Source organism: Mustela erminea, chromosome X (assembly GCF_009829155.1).
Source record: "Mustela erminea isolate mMusErm1 chromosome X, mMusErm1.Pri, whole genome shotgun sequence".
NCBI lineage: Eukaryota > Metazoa > Chordata > Mammalia > Carnivora > Mustelidae > Mustela > Mustela erminea.
The window spans coordinates 28,700,669-28,714,117 of record NC_045635.1 but is presented as its reverse complement, the minus strand read 5'-3'; the positions used below and the strand labels follow the sequence as shown (position 1 = coordinate 28,714,117).

Below are 13,449 nucleotides of genomic sequence, written 5' to 3'. Positions count from 1 at the left end.
TGTCCACTGTTCTGTTATGACTTGGATATTAATCAGAACAGAGTTGAACATTATTTTACTTCACAGGGCTTGCCATGCTGGGAACACAACCTTATATGTAGTGGCCATGGGCAGTCCTATTATGGGAAACCAAGTTGAGAGAAAAGGCGGGTCACTTGCTTCTGCGCAGGTCCTGGAATTTGAAATATCCAGGGGCCTCTACAGAATCCTGGCATCAGTTACTATGTTGACTCACTCAGTGTTGGGATCACTCACTTTCCCCTTACAGGACTCAGATCTTGGAGGCAATTAGCTTCAGAGAAAAACGAATAGGAAAAACTGAAGTGTTCTTTTTTAAAAGGCTGCTGAAGTTTCTAAACCTATTGGAGCACTAAAGTTGGGAGAAAATTTACCAAGACTTTTTTTGCTGCCTTGATATACACTTTTTTTCCCCAAATGCTTTGGTGGGAAGAAGTAGAGGACTGTTGTAAGTACAAAGTCACTAAAAATATTTTTACCATGGCTTACATTTTACTTTGTGGCAAGCTCACTGATTAGGCAGATTGATTTTAAATTATTATAGTAGTTTTTGAATAAGAATATATGTTATCTTATATTTCCTGTATACATATATGTGTGCAGGTGTACATGTTTCTCACTGGGAGAACTTTTCAGTAGAAATGAGGTAGAGTTTAAAGTTTTTTCTTCACAAATATAATCAAGCAGCTCTTTCTCTTTTAAGAAACCACTAAAGTAATAGAATATGCATAACTGGCCTGGAGTATTTGTAACAAACTGTTTTAATTGCTGTGAAGTTATTTGTGTATCTGAGTTATTATCTTGATTATTTGATCTTCTGTTCAGTAATGGTTGCATGTGGGGCAGTGACCTGCTATTTATTTTCAATGAACTAATTGCAGTAGTGGAATGATGTGTGGAGACCTCAAGGTTAAAAAAATTGTCTCTGGCACATCTCAGGGGAAAAAAATTTAAAAAAACAAAAGGAATTGTGATGGGTAAATGGAGGCAGAGAAAAGGATGATAAATATTTAATTTAAAAATCCCTTTCTCATATTATATTTAGTATTTTGAGTATTCTTTTCTGTAGAATATCATGAAAAGTCTTACAAATAGTGATATGCTCTCTGCTGGTAAGTGACCAGACGCTTTTGTTGAGAACACAACATATAAGCATGAGAGACTTCTGATCATTTCATAGCAAGCTTACCATGTTGTTCCATGTCTAGGATGACCTAGCTTTTCAGTAAAGTTTTTTCATTTGGCTTTTCTATAAAGTGTATCTATTTTGTTTATTTTAAGAAAGTCATGGTGACTAATGAAAAATTTAGAAACTGACTCTGGCACAATAGTAAAAACAATACATAAACATAATATATGAGTAGTACAGTGTGTCCCAAAGAGATTGAGAGAGGGGATTACCTTGCCCTCCTCATCCTGCCTTTGACTGGTGGATTATACCATTCTGAAACAGATAGGATGGTGATGCCTATATTTAACAATGAAGAAAATAAGTCTGTCCAAATAAGTAATTCTTCAAAACTTCTGGTAAAAAGGTCACAGCACAACTTTGGCCTCTGTGCCAAAAAAAATGAACATTGTGCACTCACTGATTCACATTAGATGCTACCAGATTTTGTATTAAAAACTTTTTAATGACATTTCCTCATTTTATAAATTTATTTGGTGAGCATCAGAATCGCTTTCTGGTTGAAAAACTTTCCCATTTACTAATGCTACAAAAGTACAACAGCATATACTATTTGCAATGCACACATATTGATTGATCCATTGTTATGAGATTTTTTTTAATTGCTTAGTTTGAAAAATGTAAGAGTACATGTGGGTGGTTTTTAATGAAAGTAGTTGCCAGAAGATCCCTGTGTAAACATAAATATTGTTTACTTTTAAAATTGCTCAAATATTGCATTGTAAAGAGTCACTCAAATAATTCATTGCAAATATACATTTCATTGGAATTTTTTAAATGATAAAAATTATCTTAAGGTCTAATAAAATCATCGTTTAGAATGATTTCATTTCCAGAGTCTTCTAAGAGCATCTTAACTCTATGAAAAAGAGATTGCTGATCTAAGTGGATAATATATTTTTTAATTAAAAAAGAAGTTTTCTGTATCTCTTACGTGGCAAAACAGTATGGAAAATGCAATAGAGAATGTCATGTAGTAGTTACTGTAAACTTAAGATTACCAAGTGGTTTGTGCAAATTTATGTTATTTAAGGAAAAAAAAATGTGTTCGTTGACACTACTCCAGCTAGGCAGTACTGAGATAGAAATTTGTAATTTGGACAGAGATATTAATACAGCTTCCTCTTTGGTTCTGAATTATTCATTTGAAATCCTTGTAGTCCAAGTCATTTGTTACATGAGAAACAAATTGTCAAGTTATTAACCACTTGTGTGGTTTAATAAAAGAGATTTAAATCTTTGTTGTCTTGGAAAAGTCAGGGTTTTTAAAAATTCTGTTTTATTATCTTTCATCATGGCTTTATCACCAGAAAAAAGCAAAGTGATTTCCAAAACTTTCCTTCCCCTTCCACCTTCTACTGTACGTAATATTCCCTTAACTTATTAAAAATGATTTATCATATTTTTTATTAAAGTATTCTTTCTTCCCCTGCAAATATAGGAACCATGGTAGTTTGATGTGAGTATATCTGCTTAAATAAAAGCATGAAGACATTTAAGTCACACAGCCATTGAAAGTTCATTGGAAATTAACCTTTCTTTGAAGATAATTTTCCATTCATGTTTTCCATTTTGTTTTAGATGTAAATCATTTTTAAAGAAATTGACAAATAAGACTAATGTATGTCCTCTGTCTAACAAAACATAAGAAACCATGAATGAAGGAGCAGACCAAGGTTTTACGGGCCTTGGGATTATACAATTTGAGGGAGGGGAGTCTTTTAGGAAAAATAATACAAAATCATGAACTGACAATAAGGTAGGGACTTGGGAGGAACCAGTGTAAGTGATGGGCCTCAAGGCTTAAACTTTAATTACAAGTCCTAAACTTTAAAAATTATTTCATGGGAAATCACCTCCAGATGAAGGGATGCGTTGTTGTTGAATCTTTTCCCAGTTACATTTTAAGATGAAATTGATGCTAGTTATATTTCTTTAAGCATACACTATTTCTCAAAGACAGGCTTTTATTTAATGCAGATTAGAGAGTTAAAAGAATGTATAATGGTAGGAATTTGACATTTCTGCCTTTCATTCTAAAAAGATACATTGATTAAAATGATGTCAAACTCAGTTAATGGAGGCGGTACAGCTATTTCAGATATACAGGGTATGTAATTTGAAGGCAAGCCAAATCACAATGAGAAGAATAATGATGACCTTGGTTTATTTTTATATAGCACATTCAGGTTTTGATTGGATTCAGAAGGAGGCATTAGTTTTTTTTCTCACAAAGTCCCGCTATTGTCCTAGGAGATTTGCGTTTTGTTATCAAGGCACTTGGAAAATTTTGTTGGGAGGGTCATGGGCTGCAGTATAGAAAATGTAGAGACTTTTTTTTTTTAATACAACCAAGTTCCATTGCAAAGTTGCATGAAAATGTTTGTCTTTAGGGAGTATGCTCTGTGCAGCAGACTGAGCTTCAAAACACAAACAATCTTACAGTCTTCACCTTTTTTCTCATTTAAAAACATCTGTTAGTTAAACTTCTTGGGGTTTCACTCTATACAATATTGACAGAATAATATTCGTAACACGGATTTGGAGTTTGAATTTAGTTTACATATAGATATGAAAGGTCAGTTGGCAATGTTATGTAGTATATTATTTTGCCAATTTGAAGAGAGTTTGTCTATGGATGTCATGTGTGGAATTTTTCTTCAGATCTTTATCTTTGTAAAATTTCAAGCTCCCCCTAGTTAATATTAAAAGTGAATGTGTCTCTTAGAGATTCTCATCTCCTGTCTGGAAGGGGACAGAGACTCTTCTCATTGTGAATCACTCCTTATGCAAACTATAATTTGAGGAGTAACAACTAAAATGATTTGGTTTACTTTTTTTTCTAAAATCTGTAGTATTACAAGCTTATTTTCCCCATATATTATAGCATAATATAATTTTGCATGTACTTTTTTTAAAGCAGAGATCTCCTCCAGAGACTCAGAAACAATAACTCTCAGGGACAACATGTCTTTCTCTTTCTCTATTCAAGATGACTTCCCTGAATGTGGGGCAGACGAGGGGGGTTGCTGCAAAAACCTTGGCTCCGACGTTCACGGGTATCTTAAATTTCTCAGCCACAGTTCTTACAGGCAGCAGGCAGAATGAGAATGAAGAGAGGAAAATGGCCTTACTTGCTCATGCTTAAAAGAGTCCCAATCTGAAGACTACACAACCTCTGCCACATGCCCATTAACAAAAGCAAAAGGCAGTACTCCCTCTGGCACAGCTCAAGCCCTCCACTGAGGCTGCCATTTAAAAAAACAATGTCTATTCAACACTTTGCTCCATCTGATGTTATTCTGATATCATGTATTCAAAACACCTGGGAATTTTAATAGATGAAAGAACCAACAGGGCAATTTTCTCAGGGTATTATGGTCCCTGGAGGGATTTTGCATAGTGTATGTAATGATATTAAACCCTGAGAAAAAAGTGTTCCTAGCAGTCTGGATTCAGTTTGGAAATCAATTTCCTCCCTGTCCTCTTTATTATCTTTTGCCTTCTGCCTCAGTGCCTCACTTTGACTTTGTCATTATGCATGCCATTCTTCAGTAATGGAAGGTGGAGCGAATAGACAATTATCCTTTAACTGGAATGGAACTGTCATTTCTTTGCTGGAAAAAAGTTGATGCTGCTGTTGTTTTTGTTGTTTGTAAATGAGTCTTCCAGAACTCTTAATTCAATATTTTGATTCCATATAATTTTGGGGAAATAATATAATTCCATATAATTTTAAAGAAAAGATGTTGGAAAATTGGTTTTACATGTCACTTTCAAAATCTGAAGCACAGTAAATTCAGTTAAAAAGATTTAGTCTTACGTTACAGTTCAAGTGCAAGAATATGAGGAAGAGCTTTGCTTCCATTTTTACTTATATTAGTCTATTATTTTATTTATTTTAGTATAAAATCTTGTTATTGTAATGAATAGGAGGAATGTTAAAGTGCATCATGAAAGCCAATGCTTATCTGTGTAATAAAGTCAGAATGTTGACATTTAAATGGATTTTAAACAGGGTTAACATGATTTTAAAGAAACCTGAGAAAAACAGATATTTGAAGAAAATAGATGTTTGAATTGTCATGCTTTTAGCTTATATTTAATAAATATTCAATTCATTCATGGGCATTGTGACGAGCAAGGAATTTACATAGGCCAACATAATGTAGAGTATTTGGCTAGTTTACTTCAACTTTTAAATGTACTTTATCTCCACCACTATGAAACAATTGATGTTTTAGAAAAACCAGTATTAATTGAGCACAATTAGCATTATAATAGTCTAATCTTATGTCCAAATATGGGCAAATAAAGGAGTTGGCCTTTCAGTGTTTTCACCCTTTCCTTGGTTTTTGCTTTGTTTGTTTTAAATTGCTGTCCCCTCTCCTTCTCCATTTCTGGCTAAGACTGTCATTGAATCAGGACTATAAAAGGGCATAAACATCAGTGGCTTTTTGCTCATTCTTGGCACCCATCTTTATTTGCACACAACTTGTCTGCTCCTTTATCAGATTACAGCAGCAGTACTACCTTAGCCTGAGCTAAGTGCTGAGTTAAAGGGCATGGGAGTCGGCACACTCTTAGGAGTAGGGATTTTAGCTTTGGAAACCGTGTGATGTCAAACTAAAGAAATGTGAAAGATAAAAATCACAGAATCAGAACTGCACACGTATTTTCACCAAAAGCAGGTTGAGTTATTTCTTTTTCTACTGATGCTCAAGGAGGGCAGGATTAGAAATATGTTATAAAAATGGCTAAGGAACCAATAAAATTATCTGTGAATCCCAATGGCTCCCGTATATTGGGAAATAACTTGGAAGGAAAAAGGAAAATCTGACTCTACAGACTGCAACCAGATAGAAGCAATGTTGGCTTGTAGCTGGTTAACTAAAAGAGCTTACTGGAAGCTCAGACAGCTGGGGAATCCTGATTTAGTAGAGCCTGAAGGGCAGGTCAGGAGCCATGTGAACAGCTGCTGAAGAGCTAGAGGATTCCTTTGGATTAGGTGTACACACCCCATCTCTAATGGGCTATGTCAGAGAGTACCAAGTGTTATCACAGAGTTCAGTTGGCTCAAGCCTGTGGATTTTGCAGTGTTTTACTTTAAATGTCTGGAAATAGAGTTGCTCTCAAAAGAAGTCCAGAACTAAAAATATCAAAAGCAGTGACTCTGTCAAGTTTGTATTGTATTGGGTTTTGGTGACCACTGTTTAAAGAAGGAACAGTTTGCTATTCACTCATTCATGCAGCTAATATATATATTGAGTGCCTACTCCATGCCAGGTACTGTACTAGTCTCTGGAGATAAGATTCTAAACAAGCAAACTTAGAGATTAGAATTAAGGATAGAATGAATATATATATATATATATATATATATATATATATATATATATATAAAATAGTCACACACTATTTAAATCTCATTTGAGGTAAGGGCTGGAGAATAAAGCATACATTGTTATAAGAATGCATAATAGTGAGACCTAGACTAATATTAGAAGTTGGGGAGAGATCCCTAGGAAAATTACATTCAAAGTAACACAAAAAAGAATGGAATTGGGGAACAGTGGCCAGAGGGAGAAAGAGAGAGGAAAAATGTTTACATTCAGAGGAAACAACATGTGTGCAGATAGAACTTGGTATGAAAAAAGAACTAAAAGAAAGTGAATTTTCCTTGAGTATAGTAAGTCAGAGAAAGTTTGGGACTGGTGTGGGGCTAACTAAGTAACTAAGTAACTAACTTAGTAACTAAGAGCCTCAGAGGCCATGGGAATGATTTTTTCTTCATAGTAAAATCAATAGACAGCCTTTTAGAGTCTCAGGTAGGCCAGTGATATGAACATACTTATGGATTCTTTTTCCTTAATATCATTCTGTTTTGTGAAGAGATTAGGAGATATAAAGAGTAGAGGAAGGATTATCACTCTGATAGTTTCTCCAGGGGCAGAAGGTGGTATTGACCAGAATGGTGATACTGAAGTTGGAACAAGGGAATTTATTCAAGATTTAGTTATGAGTTGGAGTAAATAAGAATTGGTGTTAATGGATGTGGTATTTTCCGTGGTCCATAGAATTGGGTGGAAGAGAATGAGATGTGAGCCATCGAGTTTGGATGAGACCAACTAGAAAGATCATGGAGTGTGAAAAGGAGGTCAGGAATTCCATATGGAAGACAAGAACATGCCAAGAAATTATAGAAACATCTAAGTAGAATGATAAAATCCTAAGGAAAGTAATATTTCAGTAAAAAGGGGTTTCTTTCAGTCTCCCATTTAATGACTTTATGAATGAGGATCACACTTGCAACACCAGGTGTCTTGGTTTCCACAGTCTCTGTCATCTATTTACCCCTAATTTCCTTTCCCATATTGCTATTTCTGTGAGATATCACCAAAATGTTGCCTTAGTAGAAAATCCTCAATAAATATTTAAATTGTGTAATGTATTCAGCTTTTTCCTGTACTCTGCACTTCCTAAAAATACCTTCTTCGGAAACCCCATTTCAACTGACTGCTGTATAATGAAATGAGACTTCAGTGTAAAACATTTATCATAGTCTGAATTTCAATTGCTCAGTCAGAGTTGTTAAGCAATATGAAAAATCATCCTTTAGTGAATACAGAATTGCATAGATATGACAAGGTAAGTTTGCACTTTATTTAATGCTATTTTAGTTAATATAGATGCTTATTGGAGAAATGTCTAAAATTTCTTGAGAACCATTAGTGAAATTGATTATTCTTAAATCTGGAAAAATGGTAAAAATACTTAGAAAACATTGACAGTTCAGTTTAAATAAAACTAGAATTGTACTGAAGCAATAGAAAGCACTTGAGTAATTGAAATTTAGTCATGGATGAGTGTAATGTACTTATCAGTTAGCTTTCGGGGGAAGTAAGACTAGATGGAATATTAATATGGTATTGAGCAACTTTTTTACTATTAGGTTTTTACTTGCTTATAGTCAAACATTAGCAAACACCTGCTGTGTTCTGTCTGACTTCTTTGAGATTATAACTCCATACGTACACACACACACACACACACACTAACACACACATGCATATAAATACAACTACTGTAATATGTCAAGAGATTTACAGAGCATGGTAAAAATCAGCCATAAATGGCTACTTATGGCTGATGTGATTATGGAGGTTTTCATCAAAGTATCTGCCTCTATAAATAGGCCTTAGAGTATAGGTTATGGAAATGTGAATTAGAGAATAAGTAGAAGGGGTGGTGATGCATAGACAAGGATTAATGAGACATTAATCTATCCGACATGAATAGTTATTGACAGTACTTTGTATGTGCATAGCACTATGAAGTATCACTAGCATGAATAGATTTCTCTCTCTCCCTTTCTTTCTCTCTCTCTCTCTCTCACACCCACACACACACACAGTCTAGAAATTAAATGGTTTGTGTACAAAAATGTTCAGCTTGACTAGTATTTATAAAATCAATAAATACTATTAAAACAAACCTGAAAATACTGCTTCCATTCAGAAAACATAAACACTACAACACAGTTGGGAAAAGGAAAAAAAAAAATATATTCCAATGTCACTTCCCAAGTGTAAGAAACAGTTGTGATTTAATATTTTATTTATTTCTTAAAGAGCTATCAGTCATTTAATTTTAATATTAAACATTAGAGGTAACTGTTGTTAGTGGGATCTTTTGATAATTTTCTTATGAAAATGGAATAAATGAGTCTATCATACTATCAAAGTATGATAAACACAGAAAAACAAAAATAGTAACTTTCTATTCTTTATATTAATTAGCTGGACTAGATTAATATTTTTCCTTAAAATTTTATGATTTTGTTATTTTTCTTAAATCAAACTTCACTCAACATAGTTCATATGAAGTAGAGTATGTTATGTCACTAAAACCAATTGAGAAAATTTCCATCTACTTTCTCGAACTCTTAGCAGTACCAACATTAACCATTTTCTCCCTTTTTAAAATTGTTGTGTGTCCGGGCGCCTGGGTGGCTCAGTGGGTTAAGCCGCTGCCTTCGGCTCGGGTCATGATCTCAGGGTCCTGGGATCGAGTCCCGCATCGGGCTCTCTGCTCAGCAGGAAGCCTGCTTCCCTCTCTCTCTCTCTGCCTGCCTCTCCGACTACTTGTGATTTCTCTCTGTCAAATAAATAAATAAAATCTTTAAAAAAAAAAAAAAATAAAAAAAAAAAAAATAAAATTGTTGTGTGTCCTTGAGCTCTGTGCATTGTACTCTCCTGATTTTGTTCCCATTTCTTTGGGTATTTCTGTTTGATCTACTTTATAAGCTAATTGTCTGTACTCAACATTTAAATATTAAGATTTCTCAGGGCCCATTCCCAGCGTGAGTGTCTTCCCTCTCTGTAGTCCCTTCCTTGGTCATTGCACCCATGCCCATGACTTACTAACACACATGTGGAGATAACTAACCAAATTATACCTCCAGCTCAGATTTCTCTAGTAAATTCCAGAACTGCAATTTCAACTGCTTGTTTGGCATCTCCATGTATATGTGACAAAGTCACCTCTGCTCTAAGTGCCCCTAACAAAAGTTGTCCTTTGTCCATGAAACCTGATCTTCTCTCATTGTTCCCTTTATCAGTGAATGGTGCCACCATTCTAGTTTCACAAGCTCTTGAAACCTATTATATCCTTGAAACACTTACCTCTCAACCACTTGTGTCTAAACCATTAATTATTTGGGTTTTATCTCCCTAGTATCTTTTGATCCACTTCTTTTCATCTCTTCTACCATTAGCCTAGCTCAAATAGCTTTGTCTCCCTGGGAATACAATAGCAGTAGCCATTCTGGTGTTTTGCATTGCCTCTTCCCCATTCCTTTTCATTTATTCTCTAAAATTCATCCAGTCACCTAAGTTTGACAATATCAGTGCACATTCAATCACTTTAGTAGCTTCTGCTCATTGCTAGGAAAGCAAAACAAAATAGAATAAGATGTAGACACTGTCTAACTCTCCCGTCACATCTCCTGTGATCCTGCCCCTGCCTTACCGGTTTTCTGGGTTTCTTTCTGTTCCTTGAATAGGCCTCACTTCTTCCTGCTGTAGGGCTTTTGCACATGGTTTTCTCTTTGTCCAGAACCTTCTTCACCCTTTTTTTTTTTGACCTAGCTAACACCCCTTTCCACTTATAAGTCACTGCTGGTGGAAAGGTGTCATAATTCCCTTGAGCAGATAAAATGCCACTATCATATAATAGCCTACCATAACATATAGCACTGTATTGATTCCATATATATATGAATGACGTGTGTGTGTGGGGGGGTGTTACTAATCAATGCTTATCACTCAGAGTACATGGTAAGTTCCATGAATACAAGTATCTCATTTAGTTTTGCTCACTACTGTTTTTCCGGAACCAGGCACATAAGCATTTTTTAATAATGTGTATAATATTTTGTTGCATGCTATAATTACAACCATTTACATATAAGAACATGTTGTAATAATAATGATAATTTAGGGTGCCTATGTGACTCAGTCAGTAAGTGTCTGCCTTCAGCTCAGGTCATGATCTCAGAGTCCTGGGATCGAGACCCGCGTTAAGCTCCTTGCTCAGCGGGTAGCCTGCTTCTCCCTCTCCCACTGTCTCTGCATGTGTTCCCCTTGTTATCTCTCTCTGTCAAATAAATAAGCAAAATATTTTAAAAATAATAATAATGATGATAATTTGATTGCATTTTATAGGACAACAAAAGCACTTTAGTTCTGGTTGAAGCTCAATGTATATAAATAATTAATGAAGATTTGCTCTTTCTGTCATTGGGTTTTATTCTCTTCTCTTATTATCCATACTCCATTTTTACTGTAGTCTTTTGATTCTTGGTTTTGTTTTGTTTTACTATTTTCAACCCAAATATTTTCTTTCCTGCATCTATCTCGGTAACTCCCAATGGCACTTGGCAGTGTTAAATGCTTCCTTCACATCATGATATTCTTTCTTGATTCTGCTCTAGTCTATTCCTTTTTTTTTTCTTCTTCTGTTTCTTACAGTTGGTGCCTTCCCTCCCTCTTTCAACTTGCTATCTGTGGATATCCTGGAAAAATCACTCATTTACTCTTTTTTCTTATCTTCACCAATTTATCTCTTGAAGAAGAGATCCATTTTCTTTGTAACCTAGAAGAGCTTGCAATGTATATTTGGGTATGAAGAAGAAATAATTATTTCATTTTTAAGATGGATGAGAGAGGAACGCCTGGGGGGCTCAGTAGGTTAAGTGTCTGCCTTCGGCTTATGTCATCATCTCAGGGTCCAGGGATGGAGCACCTGAGCCCTTCATTGGGCTCCCTGCTCAGCGGGGAGACTGCTTTTCCCTCTCCTTCTGCCGTTCCCCCTGCTTGTGCTCCCTCTCTCTCTTTCTGTCAAGTAAATTAATAAAATCTTTGAAAAAAAAGAAAAAAGAAAATAAAATCTTTGGAAAAATGTATTAGAGAAAAAGTGACACCATTTTTTGGTGTTGAAAAAATGAGAGAAAGTGACGACCATTAAGTAATTTGTCCTAGAGTATAGAAAGGTAAGAGGACTCAAAGCACATGTAAATAGTTTTTCTGTGAAAGGGCAAAAGAATTTGGCAGTGAAAAAAGATTATACTCTATAAAAATATATTGTAAATAATAGCTTTCCCATTTTGTAAGAAAAAGACAACTATCAGTGAAACACAGAAAGAAAAAATGCATGTTCTCACTTATATGTGGAATATCAAAAAATTGAATGCATAGAAGCAGAGAGTAAAAGGGTAGTTACCATGGCTGGAGAGATGGAGAAAATGGGGAAATGTTGGTCAAAGAGTGCAAAGTTGCAGTCATAGACGATGATAAGTATAGACATCTGATGTACACCATGGTGGCTATTGTTAATAATACTGTATTGAATACTGGAAATTTGCTATGGGAATAAATTTCAGCTGCTTTCATCACAAAAAAAGATAACTATGCAAGAAGATGGTATGTTAATTAGCTTGACAGGAGTTATCACTGATATGCATACTTCACTATGTATATCAAACCATAATGCTATGCGTGTTATACAATTTTTATCAAAAATAATTGGAAAAAAAAAAGTGACAACGCCAAAGCCCAAAAGGATGCAGAGAAACTGGATCTCCCATACAATGCTGGTGGGAATGTAAAGTGATACAGCCATTCTAGAAAAATAGCTTGGCTTCTAAAACTAAGCATGTAATCACTGTATCACCCAGCAATTCTACTCTTGGGCATTTATCCCAGAAAAAGAAAACTGATGTTCACAACAAAACTTGTACATGAATGTTTACACCAGCATTTTTTTTGTAATAGTTAGAAATTGGACACAACTCACATATCCACCAATGGATGGATGTGGAACAAATGACACATCAATATTGTGGAATACTACTCATCCATACAAAGAAATGACCTATTGATAATACAACAACTCTCATGAATCTCAAGGGCACCATGCTTGAAAAAAATTAAAAAAAAAACTCCAAGATTACATACTGTGTTATTCCTTTCATTATTATTGAAAAGAATAGCATTATTGAAATAACAAAATCATGAAGACCAAAAAACAGATTGTTAGTTGCAACAGGTTAGGAATGGGGGTTACTCAATGTAGGGGTGCCAGAAGAGAGCCTGTGGTAATGGACCTATTCTGTATCTTGATAATGGCATTTGTTGTGCAAGACTATTCTTGATAACAATGCACATAACTACACACACAAACACACATGTAGACAAATACTGACAGAAGGACACAAGTGAATTTATGTATAACTGGTAAAAATTTGAAGAAACTCTGTGAATTATATGGCTAATTTTCCAATTGTGACCTTGTACTATAGTTATCCAAGGTGTCGACATTGTAGTAGGTATGGTGAAGGTTGCACAAGACATCCCTGCATATTTCTTTGCAGGTTCCTATGACTCCATGTATACTGCAAAAAAAAATTTTTTAATACAACATTAAACCTTTAACAAGCCCTCAGTATCCTGAAGGCCATTGTGTCATCACCAGATCTAATCAACAGATAAGTCTTGCAAATTAATAAATCCACTACTTAGGGTATAGACAAAGAATGGTTTAATGCTAACCCACTAGAATGCAATCCATTTCTGTTATAGAGGAACATGCATCACTTATTGAACAAAATGTCATAGTGATTTAAGCTTTGTTCTAAATGTCTTACCTTGTGAGGTATTGTGTTTCAGGTTGTTTATGACCAA

The 13,449-nt window shown here is 34.9% G+C and overlaps 1 protein-coding gene across 5 annotated transcripts in view; it reads left to right on the top strand.

Annotated features, from left to right (window-relative positions):
- Positions 1-230: 230 nt before the first annotated feature.
- Positions 231-13,449, top strand: part of DMD (dystrophin) — a 2,094,983-nt gene continuing 2,081,764 nt past the window's right edge. For all 5 annotated transcript variants that reach the window (XM_032330377.1, XM_032330378.1, XM_032330375.1 and 2 more), the window contains exon 1: positions 231-466. In XM_032330377.1, the coding sequence (XP_032186268.1) occupies positions 436-466 (31 nt within the window). In that variant the 5' untranslated portion in view covers positions 231-435. The remainder of the gene's footprint in view (positions 467-13,449) is intronic.